The following is an 18,550-nucleotide window of genomic DNA, read 5'->3' as shown; positions in this document are numbered from 1 at the left end:
TTCAAGTTAAGGGGGAATACCAAGTGGGGAGTAGTATTATGAACAAAAAAAGTTTTGAATCACCCCGGTTTTCAGAATTCCTGAAGATAGGCATTAACTGTGGATATTGTATCACAGACACAGTCCCTTTGACTGTTCAGAGATGTCACTAAACCAGCCCAAAGATGTAAACAACCAAGCATGAGCAGCACCTATTAGACGGAGGGGGTGTGACAACTGATAAGTTTCAGTCATTCCACCAGGAAGGAGGTACATGGCTCATGTTGTCTGTAGTTCAACCATGCCTAGACAGTCAACACCATTGTTCAATCATGTCCACATTGTTACTTTGTGCTAGGGAGAGCTCTCAACAAGGGAAATGTCCAGGCATCTCGGAGTGAACCAAAACGATGTTGTTCAGACATGGAGGAAACAGGAACTGTTGATGACATATCTCGCTCACGCCATCTAAGGGATACTACTGCAGTGGATGACCCCTACATACAGATTATGGTTGGAGGAACCCCGACAACAATGCCACCATGTTGAATAATGCTTTTCATGCAGCCACAGGACGTCGTGTTATGGCTCAAACTGTGCGCAATAGGCTGTATGGTGCACAACTTCACTCCCGACATCCATGGCGAGGTCCATTTTTGCAACCATGACACCATGCAGCACAGTACAGAATACTTCACACCACCATCCTGATACACATGACACAACTGACTATGAATCTCAGTAGCACTGAATCCACCTGTTCGCAGAAGGTGAATGACAGAACGTACCTCACAAGTGGTGGGTGACACAATAACATTGCCCATTTCAACAAACTAATAAACAAAACAGAGAGCTGACTGACACAATGAGACCTTCAAAGTTTACTTTCCCCACTTCTAACATAAAATAAAGCTACAAGGATTTGTTTCTTTTACTAGCAAGTCAGAGATGCATATATGAATAGCCCTCTCACTATTGTATAATAACTACAAATGTCACAGATTAAATTACCAAAGAATACACTGATAGTCTCTTCGCACAACTGTTGGTGCCTCTCTTTACAATGGATAGATGCTGCAGGACTCTCCAATTTGTTAGCTACATGGATTGTTTCGGCTTGTCTGCAAACTGCAAGTGGTTTTCTGTACAGTACTGCACCTAAACAAGTAAATGTGTCTGTGTTCTTGTTGTATAATCCCTGCTCAATGTGGTGTGGATTGAACCCACAATTTCTTCAGCAGTGTTCACCATGTACACCTGCTGTAGGACGTTGTACATACTAACAATTATGGAGCTTTTCCCCTAGCCATTCTCTATACCACACCTTCGCTTGCTAAATACATATTACAATTTCCTTGGTGCACACCTAAAGCAACATACTTTCGGAAAATATAATCAGTAATTAAAAATGATAATCAACTACAAAAATGTTACTACAGTGCACACTTTCTTCTAGGGTCTACTGTCTTCAATGATGGAAAATCAAGGATGGCCTTGGCAGCCAGAGACAGTGGTTATCTGCATGTGAGTTGAGTTTGCATGAATGAATGTTTGTATGTTGTCTAATTCAAAAGAAGGTCTTTTGGCTGAAAGCTTACTTGCTTAGCAGTCTTTTTGTTGTCCCTGTCTGCGACTCAACACTTCGATTATAGTTTCTACTGTCTTAAAGAGTTATACCAGCAGATGAGAAGTTTCTGTTGTCTTACAGTCCCGTAATTAAGCATTATCAGGGTGATTTCATCTCAAAACATACAGGTCATGTCAACTCGTGTTCTCTGGAAAAAATATATATTACAGCTCTATATCATAAGTATTAAGAAATAAAGTATTTTTGTTTTATCTTAATTTTTGTAAATAGTACAGCCCTTTGAAAAATGTATATTTTGTAAATAACCCTTATAACTGTGTGTGTAATAGTCCCATACCCCAAGGAGCATAGGGGACAATGCAGGAGAACCGTACCGCTTAAAACAGTAGAGAACACAAAAAATATAACAAATAAACTAAAAGAACTGAGAACCTGGCACATGTTTTGCAATAAAGCTCCGACTTCGTGTGTGTAGTCGACACCCACACACTTACGGGCTTCTGTAACTCACAAATTTAAGATGAAAATATGAAATTTACATTAATTTTCCTACTTAATTTTTTTTCTGATTTGGAAAGTCACAGAACACTATCTTTTCTGTCATATTACCAGATACTACTAACGTAATTATAAACAATATCTGCTCTGTCCCAGCTATCTGTACTATGTAAATATTTATCACTAAACATGTAAAAAATTGCATTTTTATGAGTTTCTACGAATTATTTACTCGAAAACACCCATTCAAAAACTTTTGAGAACTACACGAAATATTGTTTGGTTAATATGTTAGTAGTCAGTGCAAACACAGTGTGCAATATTTTACCGTGTAAAGTGTTAAAAATTTTTCAACATTCTGCATACTTCACATCACTGAATTTCTAACATAAAATATGCATGTTGGCAACACTGTTTCCAGTGTACTTTTGCATATAACGAACGAGTGAGAACTTGCACATAAACCATTCTGCATCGAGTTTTGGGTTCGGTTTGAACTTTTTGTTAGCTGAAATGTCAATGAGGAAATACAATAGTGAAAGAGTGAGGTGTGTGGGCTATAAAAACACACAGAAGGTGGTGTTTAAGGAAAGCGACAAACACTTCACTATTGTTGGAAATCTGTCAGAGTATTGTAGAAATATCTTGGTGCTCAAGTAACGATATCAGTATCACATCCATTGTGCAGGAATCGCTACACTCACTACAAGAAGAAATTTAGTGACAACCCACCTGAACAATCACCATCACCCGAATGTGAAACTGGAGAAGACAGTGCAGATGTTTATATTACTGGGCGTGAAGTTGTCAATGTGTTAAATGTTGGCATTTCTGCTACAACCCCTGCTATACCCCCTTGGTAAGAAGCACAAAGGAAAACAGTATGTAAAAAGAAAAGTGGAAGAAATTGAAACAAGTTTTAAATGAGCAACATCTTCAAAACTTTGTGACATGTACAATGTAGCACACTTGGTGCAGAACCTGAAAATTCTGATATGTGCACGAAATGTGATGTGTGGTTTCAATATCTAAATACTGCTATCTCACCAACCATCTAAGCTGAGAAGGTACAGTTACTGACACTGATACCAATTAGATACTCCAAGGAGCAGATACAGAAATACGTAGCAATTCCTCACATTATTTGATTTCCAAAGCTCATAAAATAAAGAATGAGAAAGATATTTGGGCACACCCAGATTCTTACTGTGGGCATCCATTGCAAGATGATACGCTTCCTGTTGTTCTGAAATATTACCTCAGTTATGACAAAGATTGCAGCAGGCAAAATCCTAACCAGGCTGATCTTATCTCTGTTAGTGAAAATGATGAAAAACGTGAAAAGGTAAAAAATTATATGACAAAACATCAATATGAGAAGCATATCTCCTCATGAAAAAGGAGAACCTGAGTTCAAAAATTGGTTACACAAAATTCTACTCCTTCCGACCAAATGGGCAAATGTCAGCCACTGAAGGAAGTATGTACTGCACTAATTTGAAACTTGCTGGTTTTGCCATAAGTAGTGTCACAGGAAAGGAGTACATAGAGATGGACCTAATGCTTTTGTGTACATGTCAAGAGCCACAAGATAAATGTTGGTTGCAGGAGTGTGCAACATGTACTGGTGCTGAAGTTATGACTGCTGAAGTATTACATTGCCAGGATTGCAGAAGTAAAATCAGTCACATCCCAGAATACTGGCACTTTAGTTCTTCATTTCGACTTTGCTGAGAACTGGTCTGTTGCTTTGCAGAACGAAATTCAAAGTTACCACTGGCACACATCACAGCTATCAATATTCACATGTGTTGCTCACTTCCTTGGAACATCACACTGCTTTTCTATTGTCAATGATGATCTCATTCATGAAAGTGCACATTCATGCTATGCTGTCAACATGATAATTGATGACACTGTCCAGAGGCCATGCATTTCCCAAACAACGTGTATGTGACTGATGGCGCAGCATCTCATTTTAAAAACCACTTTCAGCTTTATGAGCTTGGTCAGCACTGTAGAACAAAAACTAAGACAAAAAATGGATATTTTCAGCAACAGCTCATTGAAAATGTTTGTGTGATGGGATAGGAGGTCTCTGTAAACATCTTGCAACAAGATTTAATCTCCAGCATGAAGCTGTTGATGCTATAAGAGATTCTACTGGACTTGAACACACTGTATCAACATTAGCAACAAACATGAAACCCTTAATTCTAAATGAAAATATATTAAGGGAATTCCACTTAAAAAAGAGAGAAGAATGGTCTGCTATGAAGCCTGTGGTAGGAATTCAATGAAGTCATTACTGGGTTGCGTCCCTGAGCGGCAATACATTGCAAGAACGATTCTCCAAGAAATGCAGCCTGTTACTGTGTGTGAAATGCAAAGATTGCAGTATACATTAGACGACTTTGTAGTGAGCCCCTTCATTTCTTGTGTGTTGACAATCAGTGGTGGGTGGGACAGATAATAAGCGTCCTTCATGAGCTGTAAGATATAACAGTCTCTTTTAAGATTCCTCATGGTCCTGCTAATACTTTCGAATGGCCATCATAAAAAGATCAGTGTGCAGTTCCCATTTCCCCAATTCTGCTCTTGCTAGACAATCCTTGTCTGTGTGCAAATTCAGGTCAGCTACACAAGTTCAATAACAAGTAGATGAAAAAGAAAAAAATGAACTCTTTTCAACATTGCAGTGTTGACTATTATATTGCAAGCAATTTTAATTCATGGAAAGTCATGAAGATGTAAAACCATGGCAGAAGACAATAATAATTTGTGAATAATATCATAAAAAGAAAAATGGGTATAAATATTCAACAGCTCATTTTTTTAATAAAATGTTTTCGGACAAAATTACGAATTGTTTCCCACTCACTTATAATGTTGTAAAGTAATTATTTTGATTCAGATATACCAGTTTTGCATGAAATTTACTTAAAATCAGTGATACATTTAAACATGATTTTTTGGCCTTGAGAATAGAGCCAGGTGTACCTAAAAATTTTCTCACATTTTGTACAGATAAGTACTGCCAACTTTAATTGTACATTCCCTAAGTACAATCACCAACTAACATACCATGAAATTTTTAGAACATTTAGGATGGCGGTTTTGGAGAAAAAAAATTTCTACATAGCCAAAAAATATCAGATTCTTTCATCTTTACTTAAGAATTTCACGCATTAATGTCATAGTTCACAGTTAGTAGTCCTTCCACTTTATCATATCTCAAGACAGTTAACATCCTACGACTATTCATATTTTCAAAACATATTTTTGAAATTTGCAAAATGTTAGAAATTTTCGTAGTTACACAAATATTTGTGTGTGTGTGTGTGTGTGTGTGTGTGTGTGTGTGTGTGTGTGTGTGTCATAGTACTGGGAACAAAGTACTTATTAAAAATGTATTCAGAGCTCTAGCACTTTTGGTTTCTTTATTACAATTTTTCAGTTTTTGCTCACATTATGACATTTTCACAAGTACTCTCATTTGCAGAGGTCTGTAGTATTTTAACAAATCAGCAGAAAATCAAAATGCTGTACTTGTGGAGACGTATCATGTGGAACTTCAGAATACATTTTTTTTCCAGAAAACTTTGAAATAGTGATAAGACACATTCACTCTTGACCTGTACGATTTGAGATGAAATTGCCCATCATCAAATTTCAAACTAGAACTTCTATACACACACGCGTGCGTGCACGCGCGCGCTAACACACACTTTTTTAGGTGTGTGTGTGTGTGTGTGTGTGTGTGTGTGTGTGTGTGTGTGTGTGTAAAAAGGTTATTGTAGGCGAAATGATACTATCTGTTACAATTGCACACAATATTTTCTATTATTTATGCATATGACTAATGCAGAGAATGACAGAGAAGCTCATGTGAGCAGTTGTCTACAATGAGTATGGAGAGTGGTAGCAGAGGAGGGATGGGATTACTTTGGAAACTGGCAATGAAAAGAGAATGCCTCAGAAAAAGTTCACATGAAGAAATGGCAAAAGGGTGTGGGGCGCAACAGTGTCAGGAGAAAACCATAATAATCAAGAGTCTCAAGAATATGAGAAAGGGAGTTAGGAGAAAATTTAAAAAGGCTGTAAAAAGTAATGAGGAGAATAGCAGGATATGAAGCTAAAGGAACAGGAAAAAAGGCAAGGTTGGAAAAGAAATGCCACATGGGTTCAGAGGGACATGAGACTGATATGATAGAACAGTATTGATGTGAAGAATACTTCAAAATTAAGGACTGAGGTGGGGATAGAAACACTGGAATTCTACACTCAAACACATTAGGGAACATTGTATGATAAAAAGGGAAAGCAAGACCAGAGATAAAAAATTGAAGGTAGTGGAGAATGTAACAGAAAAAAATTACGTTCAAAAGACTCAAGAGGCCATGAATGAAAGTGATGATTACATAAGAATTAAAAATGAGGATGGAGGTAGCAAATGAACTATAAAACTGAAACAGCATGTGGAACGAGAGGATGGGAGGTATATAAGTCTGATAAGGGAGACAGGGAAAAGAGGGGGGGCTAAGCAGGGAGGGGAGGAGGGTTTAGACAAAGGGAATTAGGAAGACTAAGTGCAGATGATCATGATCTGTGGGTAAGCGCGCTAAAAAGCAAGGTCATCAGCACCCTTATGTGAATGATATACAGATGAGTGTGGAGAAAATCTATTAAATAATAATAATAATAATAATAATAAATAGGAAAGCAATGTTGCATTCACACAGAAGACTTGAAATGACAACTGTGATAAGGGGGGCACAGAATAGCCCTCAACAAATGTCTGACAAAACACGGCAGAATAACTAGATAGAACCAAGAATAAAATCCCGGCAGCTTGGATGAGGTTAAAAAAGAGGCAGGTGACTAAGGCTTTAGCTGGATGGCTTAGAAATATGGGTGACCAAGTCACTTTATGGCACATTAAAAACTCACACTACTACTCCTGTGGTTTTGGACATCAATGATCAATGTCGTGTCTGCCCCCCCCCCCCCCCCCCCACCACCACCACCACCTGTAGCAACTCAAGGCACTCCCTTCTGTGGATCCCAAAGGGCCGCACTGCCCATGGACGATGATGGAACAGTCGTTCCAGTGGTGGCTGCGCAACAGGGATGGATGGCAGTGATTTTCGAATGGACAAAGTTCCGTATGCTTGGCATACCACTAGGAGAAGGCATCTATTAGACAACAGGGGCTAACTAGCCTCTGCACACAGGTTAGCAACTGGATTCATCCAATAAGCCCCTGTTGACAGTCTAACACCCTCATGGTGTACTGCATCCTGAGGTACAAGGGCCTTGCTGATCCATAAACCTGGCATCCATATTCAAGCTGGGTTTGCACAGAGGCCCTATAAAATTGGAGCAGCCATGCCATATTGGCTCCCCAAGATCTATGATTGAGACATCTGAGTAGTTGTTTTTTAAGATGCCATTTTAACCTCTCATCAAAAGTGAGACCCAGATATTTCACCTTTTCCTTACAAGTGAAAACAGAAGCCTCCAGTGTTAAAACAGTTAAATTAAGAAGAGAGTGGGAGCAATTAAAATTAATACAAACAGTTTTCTCCTATGAAAATTTAAAAACTGTGGTATTAGAGCATTCCTTCAACTGCCTGAGCATCAAGTGCAATTGAGGACCTCAGCACAAAAAGGAGATAACACTTCTTTTCCTGTAACATTCACCAGGTCCTATAAGCTTTAGTATCTTATCTGATAATCACCTCGGTGGGAGAAATGGATAAATACTGAAGATATCCCTATTTTGCACTGAACATATATGGTCCAGTCAACATTAATGAGACCATGTTAGGCTTCTGAAATGCAAAATGAAAGGTATCCCCTTTTTGCACTGAGGCCTTCAACTGGTGAGTAGCTCTTGCAAAGTTGAAGGATGCACAGAAGATTGAGAAGTTGTTCACAAACAAGTAACACAGCATAGGACGCTGTACTGTGGACATAATACTGTTGATTGCAATGGCTAATGTCATGACACCTAAAACACTCTGTTGAGGGACACCATTCTCCTACCTCAAATGATGATCACTTGACAGGTCATTCCCAACACTGTATCGAAAATACATGTCTGAGAGGAAGCACTATATGAAAGTGGGTAGGCAGCCATGGAGCTCCACTGATAGAGCTGCAGCAAAATATAATACCCCCAGGTAGTACTGTAGGCCTTTTCCAAATCAAAGAAGATACTGATAATGTGTTGCCTACGGAGGAAAGCTTGCTGAATTGCTGCTTCAAGTTGACGTAGTTTACCAAGTGTGGAGTGATACCTCCTAAACCCGCAACAGGAGTGACATAGCACGGAGCTGGATTTGAGAAACCACGATAGGTGCTGGTTGAGCATACACTTCAGTGTGCTTTCCTGTGCAGCTTTTCAGACTAATGCTACGATAACTACCAGTGTTGGCCCAATCCTCTGTTAGTTTTAAAATCAGGATTAAAACTGATTCTTTCCATGAGCTGGGAAAGTCTCCTGTCCTCCAAATTTCATTAAAGAGCTCCAATTTTATTAAAGAGCTGAAGGTGGACCTACTTTGACCATGTGTCTAACTAGTTCTACATGCTGTATGTTATCAGATCATGACAGGGTGTAGTATCACAAGTTACTCACAATGCGAAATCTAACTCCCACAGAGAGAAAGGCTGGTTGTATTCCTCAATGTTGGAGGGATGGAAATCAAAACCAATCCTTTCCTGTCTCTCCTGATAATGAAGCGGAGCTGGACCCAGGCTAGAATCTGCCATAACGGTTTTATAGAATTGATCCATTACCTGAGCGTCTCTCAGCAATCTTAGGAGATAGCCCAGCTCTCATACAGCTGCTACTGCCAGTCATGAGTTTCATCTTGAGATCCTCCTGATGGCTTCCCACATCTTAGGTGCTGATGTGGATCTATGGATCATGAATGCTTACCACACCAATGCTTAACTATCTGGAATTATTCTCCTCACCTTTGCCTGCACCATTCAAAATGTTGCAAGATTTGTATCTGTAGGGCACAGATTGAATCTCTGCACAGCCACCCTCCTGTTCCGGATTGCAGAACGATGCTCTGCATTCCACCAAGGCACAGGCTTTCTCCTAGACGTTCTCATTGATGTCAGGATGGATGCACCAGCCGTTTTGAGAATCACAGCAGTAATGTGATCAACCCAGTCCTGGATGTTGTCACACTGCTCTAAAACAGCTAACTGCCCTTTAAAGCATCCAGTTAGCCTCTCTGAATGGCCATCTCACCAGCTTCCTCTAGGGATCTGCACCATCGGACAGATGGATCCACATATGGTAGTGGTCACTACCAAGGAGGTCATCGTCCACTTCCCAGTGAGCAGTGTCTGCAAGGGCAGGCATGCAGGAGGAGAGGTTTCTGGTCATACATGCAGGAGGAGAGGTTTCTGGTCATAGACAAATTTGGAACTGTGCTAAAATGCATAGCTTGACCCTTGTTCATCAAAAGTCTGTCATTTGTGTCAGATCCTCAAGTATCTGACCTTTGGGGAAAGAGGTGTTAGTTCCCCATAGAGCAGTGTGTGTCTTCTAAAAGTAGAAAGGGATGACTTAGTTCATCGAGAAGATATGCGAGAACCTCACTGTCAACGGACTCGTGGGACGGTAGATACACAGAGCACACCGTGGGCCACACAACATGCGCCACTATCAGAACAGCAATCACTTGTAGCACTATGGTTAAGGGCACAGGTGAAGAGTGGAATATATCCTCGACTGACACTGCTACCCCACCTTTCACCCTGTCACCAATAAGATTATCTTTTGTGTAGAGGTGATAGCCTCCAAGTACATGTGCATCAATCTGTTTAAAATGACTTTTGGAGACAGAGACAAAAAGATCTGTGCTGTATGAGGAGTCTCAGTTCCTCCAGATGAGTCCTCTATACATTCGTATTCCACGATAGCATGGGAGCCATTTCAGTTGTGTGGTTTAGATTTATCCTATCCCTGCACTGGGCTGGTGAGGCACTTGTGGAGTGAGGGGGAGTGGAGGGTTTGCCTATGCCCAGTGCCAAAGCATTGAAATCCATGATGCCTTCCTCATCAGTCAGACATATCAGAATGATGTCTGATGGCACCTGGGACAGCCTTTGATTCAAATGTTGTAACAGTTTCCCTGTTCCCTTTCGCTTCGAGGTTGATGGAAAGTGGATTTTGGCATGCATTCTGCTTTTGGAATGCCTTCTCAATACTCACTTCAAAAACATTCCTGGTCTCATCTGTCGAAGGAGCCTAGATCGCTATGTCTTTACTCACTTTGTTTGGTATGTACAGGTGCAAGTACACATGCTAGTGGTGCAATGGAATTGTCTTCATTGAAGTGTTCACCTTGGGAACATGTTTCCGCACCATGGAAGCATATGAACCAGCAAAAAGAGGGGATTTTTTACACTTGATATTCCTTTTTGGCTTCTGCGTAGGTAATCCACTTGGTGACTTGTATTTCCTGAATTTTGCATTCCTCAGCAAAAACAGCACAGTCTTGGCTCCAGACAGGAGATGGGCAGGCAGTACAGGATTCATGGGCTGCCTTTCCACACCTCACACAGGTTGCTTCACTTCTCTAACTCAGTGTGTATGGCCAAAACACTGGAATTGTAGCACAACATAGGTTCAGGTATGTAAGTCAGATGAAACGTGCCACAATGTATTCAGACAGTTTTGGAGAATTGATGGTGAAAAAGCTTCAATTCAATTATTCAATTATTCCTTTCTGTCCTCCAGTGCACATCTACTATACACTGCAATACCAATTCTTGTTTTGCACATCCACTATACCCTGTGATACCAATTCTTGTTTAAGTTCTGAGATGACTATGACCATAATTTCACAGCGTGTGACCACACTCTTGCTTGAATTGAGGGAGTTATACAATGCAACAATTAAGCCACAGTTACTCAATTTTCCTGACTTCCTAAGAAGTTCCACTTGCTTTGCCCCATTAGTCTCGGCCAATAAGGACATTTCTAACTGACGACTACATTACAGATTGTTCACCACAACAGTAGAAATTCCATTACCACCAGTACTGTAAAGTCTTCCAGACTTATTTTAAAAGCTCTCATAGAATAAACATGTATTATATAAAAAAAAAACACTCCAAGAACACACACAACATTATGAGAATCTTATCTCTTGCAGACTAACACCTCTAAACCATTGTCTACAGCATGCCTTCCCATATCAAGGATACAAACAACTTCCTTTGTTGCCTCTCAGTCATCCTCATCCCTTCAACCATCTGGATCCCTGCTAGTCACTGTTGAACATTTCCCTGAACATCCACCATACCCATAACCCTGCCTTTGTCAAACACTACCTCACTATGTTTTACAGGCTCCAAACCCACAACCTCATTCTTTAAACGCCCGGCCAACTACACCCTTACTCATAACTTCTTCTCCTTCACTGGAGAGCTATAGAAAGAAACCCATGACCACAACCATGGGCACCCACATACAACTTCCTACAACATCCTGTTTATGGGTTATCTAAAGGAAACATTCCCAGTCACTCAACATCCTAAAAACCCTGCCTAGTTCAGATATGTCAGTAATATCTTCTGATCTGGCTTTCATTCCTCTACAGCCTCAACACCTTCTTTTCCTACTTGCTTCGATTGGTCCTCCTCAACACAGTATGCTATCATCCTGGACATTTAGTGCCCTCGCTCCCACAACTACATCAAAATTGCTGTCCAGATCAAGCTCTCTAACCACCAACAGTGCCTCCATTTTTCCATACTAAGAAATCTCTACCGCAGAGTGCAGCCACAGAACAATGGCACATCTGCAGTGATGAGCCTTGCCCAGTATGCTTAAGTTTATATAAAAGCCTTCACAGACAGTCATTACCCTCTAAATCTAGTCTACAAACACACCTCCCATACAAAATCAACACATCACCTTAATTCTCCAACTACCCTCATGAAACACCTTCAAATGAACAGCTTCCATATCACCTAGCATCATCCAGAACTGAAACAACTAACCATGCCTTTCACCAAGGCTTCATCTGTGTGCCATTGTGCCTAGAAATGAGGAATCATACCTACCCCACAGAAATACTATTCTGATCCATCCTTATGTCACTTGTTTGTAACAGAGCATGGTACAACAAACCTACTTGGTCTTATACCACTCCTGATGCCAATTTTTTTATTTGATCACTTACAACTGTTATAAAAAATAGCTAATTCTTATTCATGCTATATTTCATTAAAATTTATTATTAATAGGCTAGGTTTCCAGACTAATGGTGATAATACATTTGGTTCTCACGAAAATATTTTGTTTAAAGAGTTATTAGTAATTGATTATACATGCGAACCAGGTCCTATGAACAAATAGATGTTTATTCCTAAATTAATACACACAGAAGCACCAAAGAAACTGGTACAGGCATGCTTATTGAAATACAGAGATATGTAAACAGGCAGAAAACAGTGCTGCAGTCAGCAACGCCTATATAAAGGCCTTCAAAGACAGGCATTACCCTCTAAATCTAGTCTACAAACACACCTCCCATACAAAATCAACACATCACCTTAATTCTCCAACAACTGCCTGGTGCAGTTGGCAGGTCGGTTACAGCTGCTACGATGGCAAGTTATCAAGATTTAAGTGAGTTTGAATGGGGTGTTATAGTCTGCACACAAGTGATGGGACACATCATCTCCAAGGTAGTGATGAAATGGAGATTTTCCCGTACAACCATTTGACGAGTGTACCGTATATATCAGAAATCCGGAAAAAAATCAAATCTCCGACATCAGTGTGGCCGGAAAAAGAACCTGCAAGAATGAGACCAAAGATGACTGAAGAGAATTATGCAATGTGACAGAAGCGCAAACCTTCCGCAAATTACTGCAGATTTCAATGCTGTGCCATCAAGTGTCGGCATGCGAACCACTCAACAAAGCATCGTCGATATGGGCTTTCAGAGCTGAAGGCCCACTCGTGCACCTCGTGTACCCGTGATGACTGCACGACACAAAGCCTTACACCTTGCTTGGGCCCGTCAGCACCGACATTGGACTGTTGGTGACTGGAAACATGTCGCCTGGTCGGGCGAGTCTCATTCAAATTGTATCAAATGTATGGACGTGTATGGGTATGGGTATGGAGACAACCTCATGAATCCATGGACCCTGCATGTCAGCTGGGGACCTTTGAAGCTGGTGGAGGCTCTGTAATGGTGTGGGGCACGTGGAGTTGGAGTGATATGGGACCCCTGATACATCTAGATATGACCGACAGGTGACATATATGTAAGCATCCTGTCTGATCACCTACATCCATTTATGTCCATTGTGCATTCCAACAGACTTGAGCAATTCTAGCAGGACAATGCGACACCTGACACGTCCAGAATTGCTACAGAGCGGCTTGAGGGACATTCTTCCGAGTTTAAACACTTCTGTTGGCCACATGATTATTACTGAGCATTTCTGGGATGCCTTGCAACATGCTGTTCAGAAGTGATCTCTACCCCCTCGTACTCTTACGGATTTAAGGAGAGCCCTGTGGGATTCGTGGTGTCAACTCTCTCCAGCACTATTTCAGACATTAGTCGAGTCCATGCCACTTTGCGCTGCAGCACTTCTGTGTGCTCGCAGGGATCCTACACAATATTAGGCAGTTGTACCAGTTTCTTTGACTCTTCAGCATACTTTATTTGAAAGCCCTCATTCCACACTTTTCAAGAGATCTTTTAGTTTTTTTTCCAAAAAATTCATATTTCAAAAGTTATTCATATTCAAAACTTTCATGTCCTCAAATTTCAAATTTTAAATTGTGATTATTTTGAGAATTCAAATTCAGTGCCATGGTTTTGCAGCCCAAAACTTTTTGATTCAAAAAATTCCTGCTTATATTAAAATATCTTTATAACTTGTTAATTGCTCAAATTAGAAAATTTCACTTTCTCAAAACATTTTCACAGACTTTGGTAATCCCAGAATACCTTAAAAATTAACCTCATAAAGTAGTACCCATTATTTTTGCTATTGTTTTAGTTACACCCATCTTAGAAGGAGACCACATGACAATCAGATTGTTTGAATTTTTACTACTTGGTACATGAAGTTCACAACGCAAATATCAATCCCCTAAAGCAATTTGATGCAACTCACAAATCCTCAAGAAAATCAATTTTGAATTTTTCCGAGCATCATTACATAGCTAAATCTAGTTTAATTTTTCCATGGGCCATGTGGCATGCATGTTCTATAAGCATTTCCATGAAGTGTAGAGAAAAATATAATTTTTAAAGAGTGGTTTTAACACTGATATTTTATAAAAGATCAGCATCCAATTAAGAATGTGTATTTGCAATGAATAGTGTGTGATATGTAGTTAGAAATATTGCTACCTGGATGTTTCATAATAAATAACAAGTATATATGTGTTAATTAGCATATATTTGATGAACTTCATATTTAAATGATATAGTTAATCAAACTAAATGGAACAAAATGAAAAAATACTAATAATGACCATAAAAATACATGAACCAGCAATTACGTCTCAAGTGTTACAAGCCTTCTCCCCACCCCCTTCTAGCAGCACATGTGGGGACAAGTGAAGTGAACAGATTGTCAATCAGACATACATGCACTGTTACAGTGACTGCTTGAAGGCTGGTTGTGGGGGAGAGGATGGAGAGTGGTGGTGTTGTTTACAAAAATAGCCACTCTTTCTTTAGCTTTGTCTCCCCCAAGCTCGTTCTTTTTGTAGAGTGTAGCCATGTAACTCAGGTCTGTCAGAGAATTTAAAATGTGTCTCCTGAAGAATGAGAAGCAGTAGTCTACCCTGAGCTAATAGACATTGTTCCTCCACATGTATCCTGAACCCATTCAAATTCCACTGAAGTGTGGAAGCCATCTTAACTGTGAGGTTCTTTTCACTTTTGCCCTGTTAACTTCTGTGGTGGTGGTGGTGGTGGTGGTGGGGGGGGGGGGGGGGATGGTTACTTGAGGGACTCCCTGTTTCCTGCAGATAGATGTCAATGTCTATGCCATCAGCAGCTGCATGATGCGATGGCTTCGGACTGGAACATTTGGCCTGTTGTTTTTCATCCCCACATTGGTTTCTTTGGTTTTGGGGGACAGCTGTTTTAACAAAAATATGTTTCATGTTCTCTTCTCCTGTCTGCTGTGGGGCTTTTTTTATTCTTGCTGACAAAGTTCAGCTGCAACCACTAATTTGAGTGTAGGAAATCTCAGTTTTTCAACTTTCTGTGTAGATTTCCAGCTACCTTTACAACTGCAAGTAGATGTGCTCTGCTCAGCTGTCAGCTTCTTGGTGTCAACATTAGTTTTCTGTGCTTTATCCAACAATAAACAAAGTCACACAGCTAGTATCAGCAGTAGATATTAAAAGTCACAAACTATGTACACACAGTGCATAAAATTCCTTGGTGTCCAGATGGCTAACAAGTTATAATGGCATTAATGACAAAAATAAATTAATGAAAAAGCTCAATTAAGTATTATGTTAACATGTGGACAAGGGTGTTGCCTTATATTGCATATTTTCACTCTCTAATGTTGCAATGGAATTATGTTCTAGAACAATGTGTAAAGTAGATAACCACACATATTGTAGAGGAATATTTAAAAGTTCTTGAATTTCTATCTCTCACTCTGAATTACATTTATGCCTTAATGGATTTTATTGTTGACAATAAATAAAATTACTGTTGAACTGTGCTCTACACTGCTAGAATACAATACACAAAAATAATTTTCATTTAGACTTTGGCTTCTTGTCTAGGGTTCAGAATGGACTTAATTTGTCTAGTGGAAATGTATTCAAACATCTCCAATTCAACATAATGAAAGGAATTGTTAATCCTTACGAGTTTAAAACACAATTAAAAACATGCCTCAATGACCATTCCTTGCACAAATTACCTGATTATTTAGCTTCAAGGATTGTAAATTCCTGCTAGCTGTACAGTAAGTAGCAATGTTCATTATTACGCTGCATGGCAAGTAGCAGTGTATTGCAAATAGGCCTCTGTTGTTGCAGGTGTTGAAAACTATTTTGTTTGAAATATATATATATATATATATATATATATATTGAGTTACTGTTAGGAGACAAACAGGACCTTTTATCAAAGTAGTAGCTTTCCTATGAAAATGTAACAGGTAATTTTTGGCTGGTGTAAGCACAAATAGCAACATGCAGTATAGTGATAGTTAATTGTCAACAGATTGACAGCCTACATTTCTTACTGATGCCCTGTTTTCTTAACGTATCCTTCAACTCAGTCTAGATCCTGAAGCTTCTCCTTCTTGATGCAATCTATAGAAAAGGATAAATTAATGAACTACTTGGAGAAGGGAGACTAAGGTTCCAATAACTGGCAGTCTAAATATTGTTCCAAAATAATATGCTCTTTACAATGAACCATATCATGACCTACAGGTTGCCTATTTTTAAAATACTTTCTACCACCTTTACTTATGTAGTCCCTTCGTCGCATTCTTCGCACATTTCAACTCCAAAACCAAAGAATTTTGTTTGCTCTGGACTGTGCGAATTCATTTTCTCTTTGTGATTCTGGTGTGTGTTTCCACAGCTTTTGTATTTCATACTGTTAGTTTTATGTTTCACTGTCTTTCAGACATGTCTGAAATAACAGATATCATTGGTGATCTTGCAGCTCTCAAAGAATGAAATTACAATGAAACCCAGACCATTAGCTGCTTACAGGTGTTGATAAACATCAACGGGAACAGTTGAAAATGTGTGCCCCAACTGGGACTCGAACCCAGGATCTCCTGCTTACATGGCAGACGCTCTGTCCAACTGAGCCATCAAGGACACAGAGGTTAGTGCAACTGCAGGGACATATCTCTGGCACGCTACCCGTGAGACCCACATTTCCAACTTTCTGTCCATACACTAGATTTGTAGTGCCCCTGCCCACTATACTCATTACTCGATACAGTCAATCTAACAATACTCATTAGAGTTTGAGCAGATACCATCTTCATACAGATAAGGTTTACCAGCCAATGATCTTCTTCAGTGTGAATGCACTCACATTGCTCAAACTCTTACAGGAATCGGTAGATTGACTGCTGTGAGTAATGAGTACAGTGGACAGGGGCACTACAAATGTAGTGTGTGGACAGTAAGTTGGAAATGAGGGTCTCACTGGGAGCATGCCAGAGATAAGTCCCTGCAATCACACTATCCTCTGTGTCCTCGATGGCTCAGTCAGATAGAGCATCTGTCACAAAAGCGGGAGATCCCGGGTTCGAGTCCCGGTTGGGGCACACATTTTCAACTGTCCCCATTGATATTAATCAACACCTGTAAGCAGCTAATAGTCTGGATTTCATTTTAAAATCTAAAAAGTTCAAAGCTCTTAAAACAATATCTGAGCCTTTCCATGCACTATTGTGTTCCCATCTATGAACTTCAAAGACATCTTGGCTTAATCTTTACAGTGTCATAACTCCAACATTTCTTCACACGAATGATTGTAAAGAAAATCAATTACAAAGCACTTACCCTGAATGGCAAGCTCCCCCGTTTGTCCTTCTGTTCATACATAAATCTGACAAATCCAGTCATGGGCCTTTTTGGTTTACCCATTTCTTGCATTTTCTAAAAATTGTTACAAAGGAAGAACTATTACAATTTTACATTATTTGACATTTACAATACAGACTTGTTCTGAGGTATAAACAGTATAATATAGCAATTAAAATTTAAAAATATGTCTAAGTTATTTTTTACAGCCAACTGATGAAGATATTACACCACATTTCAGTGAAATTGCCAGTTTCAGAAAAATTGTATTGTTACACTGAGAAAGTCTGTAAAAAAACTTTGAAACTGAGACAATTGGTCTCCAATAACTACAGCAACATTCACGGCACTTCAAAGAAAATTTTTATAGCCAAAATCGGGTTCAAAACTGATTTTTTTGACCAATTTCAACAGTTAAGATTGTCATCTTCAGATCTTTAAAAACTTTCTTGGCTGTACATTGTGTTAATCACTCAGGCCACGTTAACATTTTAGTGGAGAGATATTACACATTCAACACATGTTCGTCAAAATTAAAATTACAAACAGGTTTGTCACAAATAAAAATAGACACAGCTAAAATGCACCTTGTGGAACTTGGCATTTCTACAGGTTTTGAACATAATAATGGCTATTAAATTTTTTTTGAAGCACATACATATCATCCCTTCTCATTTCTCATTATGAGAAACTTCAATTCACAGTGCCATCTAAGGGAGCTATCTACATTACTTACATCTTAATCCCAGCAGAATTAGCAATACTGAAGAACCTGTCACTTCCACTCAATACAGCCAGCCAAACCATAACAACTTGCATACCTATTCCATCTACCACATCCTAAAAGCTTCTTTAATACCCCATAAGATATGGTACTCTCACCAATATCA

The 18,550-nt window shown here is 39.4% G+C and overlaps 1 protein-coding gene and 1 non-coding gene across 4 annotated transcripts in view; both read right to left on the bottom strand.

Annotated features, from left to right (window-relative positions):
* The window catches only part of LOC124595664 (transcription factor A, mitochondrial), a 102,139-nt gene that overhangs the window by 43,348 nt on the left and 40,241 nt on the right, over positions 1 to 18,550 (bottom strand). For all 3 annotated transcript variants that reach the window (XM_047134509.1, XM_047134508.1, XM_047134510.1), the window contains exon 4: positions 17,640 to 17,735. In XM_047134509.1, coding sequence (XP_046990465.1) covers positions 17,640 to 17,735 — 96 coding nt within the window. The remainder of the gene's footprint in view (positions 1 to 17,639; positions 17,736 to 18,550) is intronic.
* On the bottom strand, positions 16,870 to 16,943 carry Trnat-ugu. The gene has a single exon. It is a non-coding gene; the product is annotated as a tRNA-Thr (tRNA).

Source organism: Schistocerca americana, chromosome 2 (genome assembly GCF_021461395.2).
Source record: "Schistocerca americana isolate TAMUIC-IGC-003095 chromosome 2, iqSchAmer2.1, whole genome shotgun sequence".
NCBI classification, from domain to species: Eukaryota; Metazoa; Arthropoda; class Insecta; order Orthoptera; family Acrididae; genus Schistocerca; species Schistocerca americana.
This window is presented reverse-complemented; position numbering and strand designations above follow the sequence as displayed.